General features: G+C 38.4%; 1 protein-coding gene across 2 annotated transcripts in view; it reads right to left on the reverse strand.

Moving 5' to 3' along the window:
• The window catches only part of eml5 (EMAP like 5), a 66392-nt gene that overhangs the window by 33750 nt on the left and 15286 nt on the right, over window positions 1-17356 (reverse strand). For both annotated transcript variants that reach the window (XM_053510158.1, XM_053510157.1), the window contains exons 2-4: window positions 13092-13251; window positions 7094-7192; window positions 6511-6579 (exon numbers count right to left, since the gene is read on the reverse strand). In XM_053510158.1, coding sequence (XP_053366133.1) covers window positions 6511-6579; window positions 7094-7192; window positions 13092-13251 — 328 coding nt within the window. The remainder of the gene's footprint in view (window positions 1-6510; window positions 6580-7093; window positions 7193-13091; window positions 13252-17356) is intronic.

Raw genomic sequence — 17356 nt, forward strand, 5'->3', positions numbered from 1 at the left:
AATTAATAACAAAATAAAAAAAAACTTTCAATATGGATATATAAGCTGGAATAATATCTTTAAATACATCACTCACCAAGAAGCCACCCATCGCGCACCCAGCCACCTTGGATCCTCATCCCAACCATGCTGTTTGTGAGGATGAATGAATCATGAGTTGACCCAGGCCACCTTGCCACAATATTTGGCGCATGTGTATATGTAGGCACATTTGAGCATTACATATTATTTGCACGTTTATTGAATGGAACTGTTTCCGATTCACGTATGCAAATTCGTCTTCAGATGGCGCCTTTATAGCAATGTGCTATAAATGTGTCGATCGCTCCGATTACATTAGGAAAACCGGCGATCGCTGCAAATTGCGCTTTAATGTTTAGCTGGTCAACTGCATGGTATGGAAACCTTATATACCTGCCAGACATGCGGATGATCCCGTCCCATACAGCTGGCATTGCACGGCTCAAAGACGACTGGCTTAACCCCGAGCGGTCTGCCAGTTTGCTTTGGAAAGAACCAGTTGCCAGGAAACCAAGCGTTGCCAGCACCTATAAGGGAACGGGTAATGCGTGGCTCCCCGCTGTCTCTCTTTCCAAATTTGGACCCAACTCAGCACAGAGCTCTAAGAGGATAGCTCTTGGAAATCTGAAACAGCTAATAAGCCAGTTATCACCGTGGGCCAGAAAATCACCGTGATCCCTAAAAACGCGTTCCCTTCGGATTCGGCCACTGACAATGTCCTCTAATAAGGCCAACACTGCCATTGCCATAGACTAAGGGTTGTATACATTTGCAAATGCTTTTATATGTTCTAAATCACATAATTGGTAGAAAAATATTGTGTCAATTAACCCATTTTATCAATTATAAATTAATAGCAATGTTTTTCACGCGTTGGTGCGATACTTTGTAGTGTGCAATTTAACATAGTTGCCTCTAGGAGTCGCCAACGGAAATAAAACAAACACATACAAGAAATACACGTACGCCAGACATGAAGTTGGCGTGGAAGAACGCACATTCTCACGTTAATTTCACTGTTAGCAAATCCGTCCGTGAGCGTGAAAACTGGCGTAAGCAAAGTTTTTGTGTGTACGCAGCGTTGATACATGAGGCCCCAGGTCCCTGTGACCTTGAATACAGGATAAAGCGGTATAGACAGTGAGTGAGATGAGAAACGAAGTAATTGTTAACATATACAAGTCTTTGGGATGCCAGTGAACCATGGTTAGGTGGCCTTTATCCACAAAAAAAGAAGTCTAAGACATCTTAGCTAGTTATTTATTTTTTTGTGTACTTAAGAGCAAATACTACACATGCACATGTAGCAAAAAATGTGCTGTGTTTATACAGCACAGCCATTATCTAACAACCTGTTGCATTATTTCACACACATCAACCTCACAAAAATATGATGATGTACATGTGTGTGTGTGTGTACATGTGTAAAAAAAAAAAAAGGTTTGTGTGTGGGGGGGGACAACTATAGAGCTCCAGGTTTCATACTTTGGTGACATGCACACCTGTCAGAGAGAGCCACAAGGTCACCTCTTTGTGTGTGACCTCATCCTGACATATATAGAAGCAGTGTGTATAAAACTGAGCAAGGACAGGAAGATATATTCTTCACTAGATATCAATTAGCTATTTGTCATTTTGTTTCCATAATTTCAAAGTGTACACAGTTTCAAACTATGCATTTTATCTTTTATTCAATAATATGCGCTTATGAAGACACACACAAACACACAGACACATAACCACGGGACTGTTTTCAATGTCAAGATGAGTTCAGGTTAGTCTAGTTAGATGAGTTCAGTTTACGTCAGAACGTTATTAAGACTGATGCAGATAGAGCATGGCTATGTCTTGCCTTCCCCCCACACTGAGTAGTGCTGCCTTATTCAGTGAGCCCCCTGGATGCAGAGAGGCAAAGCCACACAATTCAAGGCTAAACAGCTCCAAAGCACAGAAGGTGAAGATGAGGAAGATAAGGGCTTTATGATAAATCTGTCAGAAACTAACTGCGTTATGCGAACGCAGCAACAAGCACCACCAAACCACAGAGCTTAGGTTTTCAAGTGTGCTCTTTGAAAAAGCTTTTAATGTAATCACAATGAGTCAGGGCTATTCATCTGCCAGCCCTCTTCACAAACACCACCACATTACGACCATCACGTCTCCTTAGCTTCCGCACAGTTAGGCATACAGGACGTGCATCTACTTCACGTTGTAGTCTTTGCACAGTCACATAGGCTGGTAAATCGGGGAATCACAGGAAGACATTTTAACATGTGAGTTCTGGAGAGCAGCAGGCAGCACTGCCACCTGATAGCTCCAGGGCCCGCGGTTTAATCCTGAGCTCGGCTTACCGTCTGCTTCATTTGGAGTTGTACCGGTTCTTCCCATGTTTGCGTGAGTTTCCTACATGCTCTCCAGTTTCCTTTCATGCTCAAAAACATGCTCAAAGGGAGACTGGCTAAATAAACCTGACCCCTATGTGTGAATAACCATGTTAACATGAGACTGCATGGTGCTCTATGATGGAGTGCCATCTTATCCGGACAGTTACTTAAGATTAGTGAATGAATACATAAAACGTGTCGGTCTTTATAATTTGTCAAACTCTAAGGCGAATTTAAAAGAAAGAGCTGTAAATGTTGTTAGGTTTAACAGTCCAATTAATGATTCCAGGAGCAATGCCTCCTAGTGTTATCTAAATGTCAGTTAACATTAGAGTACACAAGAAAAGCTGAAACATAACTACTCCTGGGGTTATTAAAATTATATGTAGAGCAAGAGAAAATACGTACTAATCTACTGTACCAATGATCGTATACAGTATATGAGATCACACAAAGAGCCCAAGTGAAGATGCGATTGAGCTTAAGGAGGTTGTATATCATGATGTTGAAGTGCATGCTTTCCTCGAGCAGCTTAGTGAAGCTTAGCACACTACTAAGCTAAGAGTCGAAAGCAAACCTAAACACATACACACACACATGCGCGCAAGCACACTTTACACCGCCAAACACACCACGTCTCTACTGAACATTACCCCAAGCAAAACCAAGGGCCTTTTTTACCACTGAATAAATGTAGCCCTGGCTTCAGTGGCTCTGGCAGCATTTGTAAGATGGCAGAAAATTCTGTATCCTAAAGTCACCATGCTTCCCTGGGGCTGCCTCGCAGAGAGAAAAAATGGAGAGAGGAAGGGGATTACTTCAGGGTAAATCCCCTGCATGCACTGAGAGCTGTAATCACTGACTGACACTGGGTCTGGGAGCAGATGTCACATGGTAAAGGAGGGAAGGAAAGCTCAGGAGCGACTGTTACACTGCGCTGTCATGGGACAGGTGTGTGTTTGTGTTTGTGTGTATGTGTGTGTGTGTGAGCGAGAGAGAGAGAGAGAGAGATGCTTGAGTATATGGATTACCTGGAAGACAAGCTTTTGTTTAAAATAAGAGTATTCACTTCTTCGGATATCACAATAAATGTTTCTGGTATACAGTACCAGTCAAAAGTTTGTACACAACTTTGGATTTATTTATTACATTAGAACAATACTGGATTTTTTTAAAACTATGAAATAACACATATGGCATTAGGTAATTAAGTAACAAACCGACGAAGACAACAACAGTGAGTTGCTATCAGTTGCCGAAGACTATCATGTGTACCTCCAAACGCATCGTTTTTTCGAACTGCTCGCTCACGCACTATTGAGGGCGGAGTAACACACTCCTTGTTACTTCTTGTGTGGAACTTGTGTGAGCTCACAGATGCCCCAGATTGGCTGTAGAGCCGTGATTAATGTGGGAGCACAAGGAACCTCTCATCCCACCCCACTGAGAGAGCTCAGTCAATCAGCTCTCTAGACCTCTTGCTGCGAGAGCATCACCCAGACGAGCAAAATTTTTAAATCAATTTTCACTTAATAAATGAGCACGGTCAATATATACGAGTACTGTAGTACGTATATGTCTGCCGTGCATCATGTGATCACGACTGAGCCAATGGTTCTTCTCTCTCTCTCTCTCTCTCATGCTGCAGGATTGCGGGTAATTTTCTCCCATGCTCAGTGCACGTGTCACTCGTATAGTCAACATCCATGTGCGTGTGTACTGTACTATAACATTGTGACCACGTGTGTGCGGGCACGTTAAGCATTTTTTTAATTTTGTGTCCGAGTGTAGTAAATGTTCTTTAGTAACTGATATGCAACAACGACCCTTGTGAAGAAAGAAAGGTATAAAAGCTCTAGGAGTGTGGGGGATGAACCTGTTTAGAGGAGCACATGTGTGTGTGTGCGCGTGCGTGCACGTCTTTTGCATAAATTATTTTTATATGAATATTTTTGGGTTGTGGAACGAATCACTGAAGTTTCTCTTATAGAGAACCTTTGCTTTGATATACGAGTGTTTTGATATTAAAAAGCATGCTTCCAGAACAAATTATGCTTGCATTTCAAGGATTATCTGTATTGTCAAGTGCATTTGCAAGAAAAACATTAAGCACCATGATGAAACTGCCTTTTATGAAGGCCATCCCAGGAACGCAGGACCCAAACCTACCTCTGATGCAGAGGAGAAGTTTATTTAGAAAAATCACCAGTTAACAACACCTCATATTGGACGTGTTATGAAGGCTTTATAGAGTATAAGCAGCAGACACATCTCAATATCAACTGTTTAAAAAAGATTATTGCATATTGTGGAAGCCCTTAGTATTGTTTTACAATGTAGAAAGAAATAAACATCGGAATAGACCATAAAATTAGAGGGTGTGTCCAAACTTTTTAAATGGTAGTGTATCACCAACTTTCTTTTTCTTCACCGATGTTCTTTATATATATATATATATATATATATATATATATATATAAAATGAGTTACAAATTGACAGTTTCATTGTTTAATATTTCTATATATGAGAAATATATAAAACATATAATATATATAATGTATATCTTTATATTTTGATACGTACCGCATATCATAGAAATGGCTTGGAGAATAATAGCAGAAGGGCTGTTTGGATCAAAGGACTAAATTCTCACTGACTGTGTATTACTTGAACCTCACATCCACGAGATTAATGCAGTGCAGCACAGCCAGTGCCAGAAACCTGCCAGAGTATTATTCTACTTAAGAGAATGAAATTCTAAACTCATTCAGCAGCTTTAAAAAAGCTAAAACGTATTCAGCACAAATCCTTACCTCAACACACCAGAGTAAGCTGAATCAGCAACTGCTTTAAAAGTTTGATCGCTATTATTCACCAGCATTACTCTGTTTAAAACCAGACCTTGATCTGAACAGCCACATCCTAATAACTCAATATACAACAGATCTAAAACAGAACCTGTTAGTACATCCTACTTTGTGCTTTAAACACCTGCTTCAACACACCAGCTAATTATTAGGCTGTGTTATACCAGGAAAATCACCATGCTGAGCTGGACTCCAGCCCTGTCTATCCACCCACAAGCACAACTCCGGCTTTATGCTTTAACACACTGGGTGCGGGCTTTCAAAATAAACACCAGCTACATGATGTGTAACAACTGTGGGAAATGAACATACTGTTTTTAAATTAAGTAATATTTTTGGAACACCTAAAATCCTTGTCACTAGCTACGTTTACATGGACAAAATGTCGTTGATAATCGTACTGATTACAGATAACCACTAACTTAACCATTTACATTTAGTTAATAAGATCTGCGCTGGCATGCACAATTAGGACACTTTTATGACATACGCAAAGTAAATCTGACTGCTAAGTCAGAATTAAGTGTTTAATCTGCCAGAAATATACTGTAACAAAAGAAAAAGAAGTATTTTCCTCTGACTTTGAGGTTAGGTTAGCATTTTCCTCTTTTCCGATAAATCCTGCCTGCCTCCTCTTGGATCTAATATTAATGTGGTAACTCTCCCATGATCTCTTTCTCATTCTCTCTCCCTCCCTTGAGATAACACTTCCTAGTTCATCTCCGGATGGGCATCTACACAACTTCCACTTTTTGTTCTTCAGGATTTCAGCAGGAAATGTTAAAATGGTTGATGTTCTTTGAAGTAAAAGATGTACATGACACCAGGCGTTTGGACAACCATATAAAATCTGTCTTTTGCTGTTAATAAACAGAGAAATTTCTGATAGAGACGAGTTTGACCAGATCTGTTAGTAAGCTTTTCAAGGCACAATAAATAGACCAAGCGACTTGTTTTTCATCTATGAGACTTTCCATTTCCGAGTTTTACCAACTAGAAATGGAAGCAAAATTTTCATCTCGTAAATTCCAAAAGTCACCTTAAGTTACCTCCATGTGGGGAAAACATGCGCAAACCTAAAAATATATCACTTATTTAAAAAATATATATAATAAATAACATCATATGCATATATCAAACATCAGCCTTCTGTCAATCAAACTGCATGATAATGAAGTAGTACATTTGTTTCTAATGAAGCAAATACTAACTATATGTTAGAACACAAAATTGTTACCTTAATATGCTTGACTCCACAGCTCACCAGCTTGCTTTGCTGATACAGGTCCCATGATATGTCAAATATCTTAAATAAGTCAATAAACAGGAGAGTAAGTAAACATTACAGAATGAAAAGTAATATTGTTTACTTTACACATTCCAGTATGGAAGTTTTTGCTTCCAGCAGAATGAAGGAAACCATGTAGATTAATGTGAAATAAACAGGAAACATTCTGTGCTTCTGTGTATACTGTACATGTACTGTATAGGAAATGGCGAACATTACTGACAAGAAATACAATAAGCGGCCCTGTTCATTTAAAATATGCCATTAGGAAGCGATTTCCTAAGTGCATCTTGGACCCAAACACTTAATCAGTGTAGACTTATTTATAGCTGTCTGCTCTGAGACTGTTACTTATGAGAAATCATTGATGGGATTAATGTAATGAGAGGAAGAAACATTACTCTGTACATTTTAAATGTCTTGTGTGTGTGTGTGTGTGAGTGTGTGTGTGTGTGTGTGTGTGCGCATGTGTGCGTGTGTGTGTGTGTACGTGCGTGCATACGTTCGTGCGTGTGTGTGTGTGTGTCCTTACTCTGTCTGTATGACCGGGAGCAGCTGCCAGCACCTTTCCTTTCCTCCAGTCCCATATACAGATTGTGTTTTTGGAGTCAAGACCAACAGACACGAGACACTACAAAAGACAAGACAAGTGATCAATATGAATAAATGTAGTATAATGTGTCTTACACAAACAACTACATCAGCTGTATGACTGCATCAAGGGCGCCAGGTCCTGAACAAATGCACTGTATGTTCTGTGAGCCGTTAGGACTGTAGTCCGTTTGACTACTTCCCTGCTCTGAGAGACTCTTTCACTTATTAATTTGACAATTGGCAAAAGGTAAAAAGTTGCCAAATTAATTCTATTCTACTGCAAATAAGTCTCCAGTAACACTCAATTTTCGCATAAATTATTTATTTCTGTAGAGTCCATAAATCCTGTATATTTATAACGTATTTCAATTCTATTTTATTTTGTTAACATTAGTAAATATTGTAGATTGTATTTCTCAGCTATTTTTTTTAATAATTTAGTGCCATAGAGCTTTTATTGAAAAATTATATATATGTGGGGGCCCTATTGTTCTTCTAATAATTTTTTTTTCAATCATCTGGTACCTTTTCGAGATCTTAACATGCTCAAAAAGTCACAAATTTTTCCCTATGCATGGCATAGGCTTAACTCAACAGGAAGTCAGTTATTTTTGGCTGTTCACAAACTACACCCAATGAATTTTGATATATTCCTCCTAGAAAATTTATATGATCTCCATTAAACCGGACCCATATACTGTAAAAGATGCAAAATGGCTTATGATGTCATAAGTGACATTTATTTAATTGCAGATAAATCTGTCTTTTTAAGTCACGGACAGCCTTATAATCATTTTACTGAATATCATACTATGTATGCTTGTGTGTGAGACACAAATAAAGATTAAATTTAAATAGGCCTCCGATTGCCACGTACTGTACCACTCAGAAGCTACTAAATCGAATCGCATCCTGTTGTATCATTCAGTATTTCTGTATCTTCAAATATTGAATGGTTGTCTTATGAGTCAAAATAAATATTGTTTCATGTGGAAGCCTGTGGTGTAGAATCAAGCATGTACTCTACATTCCACATTCCAGTCCAAATAAATTTTCTAGTGCTATAGAGCTTGTGCCGCTAGGTTATGTTATCACGCACTACAGTACAGGTCGCACTCACATCTTTACAGTTAGCAACCTGCTTAATCCTTGCGATGAATTTAGAAAATTCTGCTTAATTTAAGCCTATAATTCATAAAAGATCGTTTTAAAAGATTTTAAAATCAAAACTTTACAGATTTTGTTTTAATTAATTGCACTGTGGGACTACAATATAAAGGTTATATAATTTTAGTCTGTGCTTTTCCTATAAAAAGTGACAGACAGTTTGTTTAGATTCAATCATCAGACTCCAAAGTATAGTGGGGCAAAAAAGTATTTAGTCAGCCACCAATTGTGCAAGTTCTCACACTTAAAAGGATGAGAGAGGCCTGTAATTTTCATCTTAGGTATACCTCAACCATGAGAGACAAAATAAGAAGATTTTTTCTTTAAGAAGAAGCCACATTTTTACACAGAGGATTTTTAAAGAATTTATTTGCAAATTATGGTGGAAAATAAGTATTTGGTCACCTACAAAGCAAGATTTCTGGCTCTCACAGACCTGTAACTTCTTCTTTAAGAGACTCATCTGTCCTTCACTCGTTACCTGAATTAATGGCATCTGTTATCGATATAAAAGTCATCTGTCCACAACCTCAAACAGTCCAAACTCCACTATGGCCAAGACCAAAGAGCAGTCAAAGGACACCAGAAACAAAATTATAGACCTGCACCAGGCCAAGAAGACTGAATCTGCAATAGGTAAGCAGCTTGGTGTGAAGAAATCAACTGTGGGAGCAATTATTAGAAAATGGAAGACATACAAGAGCACTGATAATCTCCCTCGATCTGGGGCTCAATGCATGATCTCACCCTGTGGGGTCAAAAAGATCACAAGAACCGTGAGCAAAAATCCCAGAACCACACGGGGGGGACCTAGTGAATGACCTGCAGAGAGCTGGGACCAAAGTAACAAAGGCTACCATCTTTAACACACTGCGCCGCCAGGGACTCAAATCCTGCAGTGCCAGACGTGTCCCCCTGCTTAAGCTAGTACATGTACAGGCCTCTCTGAGGTTTGTTAGAAAGCATTTGGATGATCCAGAAGAGGATTGGGAGAATATCATATGATCAGATGAAACCAAAATAGAACTTTGTGTTTGGAGGAGAAAGAAGGCTGAGTTGCATCCAAAGAACACCATACCTACTGTGAAGCATGGGGGTGGAAACATCATGCTTTGGGGCTGTTTTTCTGCAAAGGGACCAGGACGACTGATCCGTGTAAAGGAAAGAATAAATGAGGCCATGTATTGTGAGATTTTGAGTTAAAGCCTCCTTCCATCAGCGAGGGCATTGAAGATGAAACGTGGCTGGGTCTTTTAGCATGACAATGATCCCAAACACACCGTCCGGGCAACGAAGGAGTGGCTTCATAAGAAGAATTTTAAGGTCCTGGAGTGGCCTAGCCAGTCTCCAGATCTCAACCCCATAGAAAATCTTTGGAGGGAGTTAAAAGTACGTGTTGCCCAGCGACAGCCTCAAAACATCAACAGGAATGGGCCAAAATACCAGCAACAGTGTGTGAAAACCTTTGACCTCTGTCATTGCCAACAAAGGGTATATAACAAAGTATTGAGATAAATTCTGTTATTGACCAAATACTTATTTTCCACCATAATTTGCAAATAAATTCTTTAAAAATCCTACAATGTGATTTTCTGGATTTTTTTTTCTTATTTTGTCTCTTATAGTTGAGGTATAGCTATGATCAAAATTACGGGCCACTTTCATCTTTTTTAGTGGGAGAACTTGCACAATTCATGGCTGACTAAATACTTTTTTACCCCACTGTATACCACTCTGCCTGTAAAGCTGTTAGGATGCAATAAAAGGCCAGTGACTTTTTTAATGTTATTATGCTTAGCCTTGTTGGAAAAACATCTGTCTTTTCTGCTGCACTCCTGTTTACTATGTCCAGAAAAAAAGAAAAGAACAGTCTCACTGTTTGTTTTTACATCTTTAGTTGGCAGATGAGCCAGAGTCTCTCCCACATGCTCAGCACAAATCTTCCTAAACGCTCGCTGCTGGACCTTCCCTCAGCCATTGTGTACACTGTTAATACACTTTCTCAGATCATACACATCAGTACGCTGCATGTTTCTTCCGATTCATTCTATACATGTGTCATGCACCTCTAGCTTTTCCCTGCTTTTATACAGAAACAGAAGTGTATAATACTTTACAGAGTCACACTAAAGTGCAGGCATGAATTCTTTGGAATGCAGTCTCGAGAACTCCCTGCTATCCTAAGTCTCATAAAAGTAATAAAAGTTTATAAATTCACAAAAAAAACATGAGGAATATGTTTCTTAACTACACTATTTCAAAATGTTCTTGAGGTTATTTTTCATGACAAATATTTATCACTTTGGTTATGAAAACGCATGTAAAAACTGTTCGTATAGTTTTAAACAGATTACAGTGTAAAAAAGTAAAAAATCACTAATCAAAAAAGTAACATCACTAGTTATTTCACTTGCACAAGATGAACAAATTTTGGATTATAAAGATCTTATAATAATCTTCTTAGATTATTTCTCTGAGCAAGTTTATTAAAGAAGTAATTTGCATATGTGCTGTGAATCAGTCAGAAGACATGCAGATTAGGTTAATTGCCCTTCCCAAATTGTGTGTGTATGCACTACAATGGATCAGCACCCTGCCTCCTGCCCTAAGTCTCCTGGGATAAGCTCCAGAACCCCTGTGACCCTGTACAGAATAAGTATTATAGAAGATAAATTAATTAATTTTGTAAATCATTTTTGGACTAAATAGCATCAACCTCTATGCAAAAATAATTGCTTAAGACAAAACTTTATTCCTAACATTAAAAATCTGATTAAGTTAAGAAATACATCAAAAAATGTTTAGCTTTATTTGATGCTATATGGAATGTCAAAGTATTCATCTATTCTGATTTCTAATATATCATATATTTGCTTTGAACCTGATAACTGTTCTTTTACAATGACAGTGGTAGAAAACGTGACAGAACATATGCACACGTGCTGAACACGGTTCTGGAAATCAGTGACGTCCCCTGATTTCCTGACCTATCTATTCAATAACAGAACTAATCTACCTCACATGCTCCCAAATAGACTGAGCAGCAGTGGCAGCTGGTGTGAAATTTTTTTGGGGGACGCAAACAAAATTAAAATTAAACTTTTAATAATCGCCTGAAAATAGCCATAAGGAGTGCTGAAAAAGAGTGTAAGCTCGGCCGCGATCACTTGACTGCTGCTTAATTGGAAGATCAGGACGATCTGGTCCAAGGTCTTTAACTTTTTTTCTTTTTTCGTCCAATCGCCTTGCGAAGGGTATATTAGAAAAGAAATTACAGAATTTCCTTTTATATTTAACTTAAACCAGTATTGATTCGCTAAGAACAAAAGTGGGAGGGTTCGGGGCGCACAGTGCTGCGCCCCAAGGACGATTTGAAAAAATCCAATTAACGATTTCTGTGCCAACATACAGTAGCAGCACCCCTTATTGACCGGCCGTCAATGCTGAGCAGGCTAGTATTTGCTTCGGTTTTTGTATTGTTTTATTTTGCATCGCAAGATGTACAGTATGGAGCGTTCCCAACACCTCTTTTTATTCAGACGTGAAGAAGATTTCAGTGCTTTATCTTTGTTCCCATCTGATATATTCACCTAAAACTCAGACACAGGGCCGACATTATGTAAACCATTACGCCAATCACTGTGTCCTCTGAGAGCGTCAAATTGGTACAAAAGAAATGTGCCTTCAATAAACCATTTCATCTTTTGATAGATTTATAAAGAAGACTTTGGCTAGAGGCACTATAAGCTTCAAAGTAAGCATCTTGAGATAGATTCCCTTCCATCTGTCTAGGCAAAAAAAAAAAAAAGAAAAAAAGGTGAGAATAATTTCCTCTTGCTGCTCTCCACACACACCACCTCACTAACACGGCTCTGCTGGCATCGACCAGCCTCCTGGGGCTAGAGGAGGATTCTCGTCTATAAAACCTCAGCCTGCCGTGAAATATTGATGTTATAAATGTGATTTTTCTCCTGTGAACCATAAGGCAACTACAACAGGATACAATACAGACTTTTATGGATCCCTGTAGTCTAAGCACCGACACCACTCTGCCACCTTTGTGAGGCAGAACACTTTAGCACGATTATATATCCAGCTCATAACTCTCTTTTGTTCAGCAGTAGGGCAGGATTCGATACCACGATGGCAATTTATTGCTCTTGCTTATATTAAATGGAGATCCAGGCGCAAGTGCATTGTATTTAATGAGGGAAATCATGGTAATCTGAGACACTCTGGTTATGGGTGTGACTGTAAAACACAGCTTGGCTTTATCGATATGGTTATACAGTCAGTTATATGAAGTAAAAGAGCAACCGGGCGAGTCTGCGACAGTTCCCATGCAGGTCTGTTCTATATACAGAATATGTATGACGTGATATTTAGCTATTTTTGTTTCTTTCGTTACTGTAATCCTTCGCTCAGGAATTAGCATTGCTCTGCTGTGTGAACCAGACTGTCTGAGAATGAAGGACACTGACTCATAAATCTTTAAACTTCATCACGCCCTCGCTCCCTCTCTTTCGCTCGCACCCTTTTCATGCTCTCGCTGTCAGTCATTCTGTCAGAGTCACACCAGTCAAGTGCTCACAGATGTGACACTTGAGACTCTGTGTGATTAGCCTGACAGATGTATCCCACTGATATTGAGTGTATAACTGTGGAGCATGCTGTCACTGTGTACATTCTAATAGCTCGAATGGGAGTCTCATTACTGTATGAGTAAAGACGGCTATATGACGACATGTTCCACAGCAGACGGTGCTTACCTGTCCGTCGAGGTCGAAGGCGAGACAGGCAATGCCGTGTGTGTGCATGTCCTTCAGAATGGACACAGTCTGGACCGTGTAGGAGTCCCACACACAGATATATGGCTCCTTTCCGACTTGTCCCGTGGCCACTAGCACACGCTCTGGGTGCAGAGCTAAACTGTGCACAGACAAAAATAAAAAAAACAAAAACAGAACTATGTGACTCATGATTATTATAAACTATAGGCAAAATATATTGGTATTCAAAATCTTTGATATTCTTTGATATAGTCTTTGATATTCATCCAGTCCATTTTTTAAAAGGGTTGTACACACAAGGTATGCAACAGGTACTATTTTTTGAAAAACACAATATAAAATCAAGACACAAGAAAAAGAACAAAAATTGGTCTGTTGCTAATTATTCCTTCCCAACATTTTATGTGAAAGTGAGATAAAGGCCTTATCTGAGGCAAAGATAATCAGGCTCTGTCAGCAATTTGAGACTCCACATTGAAAATCAAACAATCAAATAGCACAACAAGCCTAATAATCCTGAAACAGAGCAGCTACTCACCACAGTCTTTTTACATTTCTTAGTCTGGGTTTAAGTAGCATGAATGCTTAAAAATTGCTAAAACTTTTCATGAAAAATTTCGGTAATCAGGTCCTATCAATACCTGATTACCGACATTTTTGGAGTGCTCAATAACACTCCATTTGACCTTTATTCACATTTCTGGGTATGCAGTTACAACGACATGCACCAAATCTAAAAGATGTTTGGTCCTCCTTAAGATAAAATTTTTTCTTATCTCATCCATTAACGTCAGTTAGGCAGTGCATTTTAAGAAGTATCAAACCTTTAAATTCTTCTTCTAGTGTATTAAAAATAATAATAATAATACTGGTAGAGGACAGCATATTGTAAACTAATCCTTTGGTGCTGTTTTAAATTTTTCTCATGATCCTCAACAATCTTTGTAAATGAAAGGGTTAGTTAGGGTTAGGGTTAGCTAACCCTAAGTTTTGTGTACAACAAAAATTCTAAATCATTTCTCTTTTCTCTGATTTGCTGCCAGTGACTCACAACATGAACACGACGCATGAATTTGCTTTAATTATAAATTCAAACACCAAAAACATTTTATTAATACAAAATGCATATTAATTTGACCATAAACACACCTACAGGCTGATTCATTCATTGTAACAAAACTGTGGGAGTTATAGCATTTTGCTAAATAATACAAAGTTCGCACTCGTATAACCAAAACTATTTTGATATAACGTCTTGGCATCTGTGCTTCTAAACGTCTGTGTTTTAGATCAGATTGTTTTTTTTCCCTTAAGACTACAAATCTGTCATTTTGCACTCAAACCTTTGTTATATGGTAGATGTGTTTGGCTTTTGTTGACTAGAAGTATTGGGATCATTTTTTCTTGTGACAATAGTACAACCTGTCATTTAGTGTTAATCCATACTGTAATAACACTAAAGAGGTTTATAACATAGAAGCTTAGGCTTCATCTCAGAGCCTATACCATAGCTGCTTGCTTTTTCAATCCAATACCGGCTTCACATTTACGGGATGGTATGAGCGATTACTACTACTTCTACTATTATTATTATTAGCAGTAGTAGAAGTAGTAATAGTTGTTGTAATAAGTAAGTAAGTAATAATGTGGTTAGTAAATGGTTAGCACTTGAGCCTCAATAATAAAGTGCATAATAAACACCTCGCACTCCTGTGTGTGTCTGTGTGTGTTTGTGTGCTTGTGCCTTGTGATGGATTGGCACCCTATCCAGGGTGTACCCTACTTTGAGCCCAACGTCTCCTGGGATAGGCTCATTATAACACTGTACACAGGATAAGCAGTATAGAAGATGAAGCAATGAATAAATAATAATCAAAATCATAATAATATTTTACATTTACATTTACATTTAGGCATTTGGCAGACGCTCTTATCCAGAGCGACTTACAAAAAGTGCTTTAATGTTTACATTATTGGATACATACTTACACTGGGTTAACTAGGTTAATAGTTAAGTGCCATTAGTCCAAGTACTGGAGAAACAGATGCGTCTTGAGTCGTCGTTTAAAGATAGTCAAAGTCTCTTTCACTTATAAAGCTCCTCATATTTACTTGTAGGTCATGAGCTGCTACCATATACAGTAACTGAAGCTTACTTTAAAAGATGACATTGCAGACAGCCAGCAACATGCTGCAATAGTCCAGTACCTCTGTACAAATCCTTTATTCCACTCTATTTCTATGCTGCAGGGTGTTTCCTTAAGCACTTCTGCTCCTGCAATCTTAGATGAGGTTTTCTGAGCATGTCAGGCAGCAAGTTATTCATCAGTGAAGAGAAGCAGGGCTGTAATCACTGGGTCAGTCTATTCCAGCCTCACTAGGCTTCTGTCTAGTCTAACTTACCTTCTTTGTCATTTGCTTAGCCAGTGAGAAGATCTGTGAAACCACTGTGTGTCAAATTATGCTGCATATCACCTGGCAATCAATAGTCTTCATCCTACCCTCAGTGAAACACTTAATCTGGAACTAAAAATAGAGCGAAGGCATTGTTCTTTCTGGGGCACTGGCACAACATCTCACATTAATTTCTCTTTCCTCTTTTTTTGTGTAAAATACAAGAAGGTATCACAATAGCTTGGAATCTATTCAAAGATGGACGCGCAATTCAATTTAATTCAATTCAATTCAATTCAATTTATTTGTATAGCGCTTTTAGCAATTTTCATTGCCGCAAAGCAGCTTTACACAGTCAAAAAATCGGCAGACGCGCAGACTATATCAGTACAGAACATAAAATTTCTGGTGATAATATAACCTAACAATTTTAAAAGCATTTACAGTGATAAGATTGTTCCTTTTCTGTTGGTTTTAATCATGACTGACTGATTAGATGTATTTAAAGCTAATGACATCTGATGAAAGTCCTGCTCCATCCTACACATCCCCTATATGTTGGAGATTAACAGTCAGGATGCTCTCATCAGCCTAACAGACAGTGCAGATTTCCATAGATTTTCAAAGCCCTCATTCAGACCACTCACAGGGATATATATATATATATATATATATATATATATATATATATATATATAATCAAAGTGCTCACCCCCTCCCCGTGTACTGTATGTACTTAGATTTGCTGGATTCAGCACAATGTAATGGAGACACTCTCTTAAATTAAAGCAAATCATGACGGAGTGCAATTACATCAGCTCTGCAAGTGCCTAAACATTACAGTTAGTTCACATTTTAGAACATGAAATGTGCTGGATAACGTTATATACAGTCATGTTTAAAAGTTAGTGCCCCCCTTTTTTTGTGTAGAAAAATGATTAAAAAAAACATCAGATAAGTATATATGTACATATGAATACATGTGTATATATTATTATTATTAATATTATTATTATTATTAGTAGTAGTAGTAGAAGTAGTAGTATCCCCAAAAAGATTTGCAGTTTGGTCTAGAGCCTTCGCGTGTGTTTTAACTCAATGCCAAGAGGGAAAGACATACGTATGCAGTGGTCTTAGAGAGAGAATTGTTGCTGCAAATTATTCACAAGCGGAACGCATTTACAGTAGGCAGCATGGTGGCTTAGAGGTGTACCACTGTGGCCTTACACCTCCAGTGTCCAGATTTGGTTCCCGCTTCGGATCTGTTTGCATGTGGAATCTGTTCGCTTGGTGTGTTTCCTCTAAATGGTCTGGATTTCTTCCACAGTCCAAAGACATGCTAACTGCCGTTCCCATATTACCTGTAGTGTGTATGTGTATGCAGAATAAATTCGGTATAGACGATGAGTGGTTGAAAAGCATTCAAGCCAGCTGCCAATCTTTTTTAGGAGTGGACGTCCCAGCATATTCACCCCAAGGTCATACTGTGCAATGCTCTAAAGGAATACAAAAAACCAACAGCTACAGAAGATCTAAGACCCATGACTACATGACTCAACGTGCAGGTTAAATGTTAAAGTCCAAGACAGATCATTTAGAAGAAGACTGAACAAGTCTGTTTGTTTGGAAGGATATTACTATTTTATTTTTTTCTCTTTTACGCTTCATTTTTGTTAAATAAATGATGGCGCTGTGAAAAACAGTTTTATAGCGTTGTTTGTCTGAGGTTTTATTTGACTTATTCTAAGACCCGCTACAATCAGATAATTTTTATTGTGTTTTTACCGTAGAACTAAAAGCACTAACCTTTACACATGACTGTACTATGCACCACGAAAAGGGATACACAA

The sequence above is a fragment of the Clarias gariepinus genome, chromosome 13 (genome assembly GCF_024256425.1).
Source record: "Clarias gariepinus isolate MV-2021 ecotype Netherlands chromosome 13, CGAR_prim_01v2, whole genome shotgun sequence".
NCBI classification, from domain to species: Eukaryota; Metazoa; Chordata; class Actinopteri; order Siluriformes; family Clariidae; genus Clarias; species Clarias gariepinus.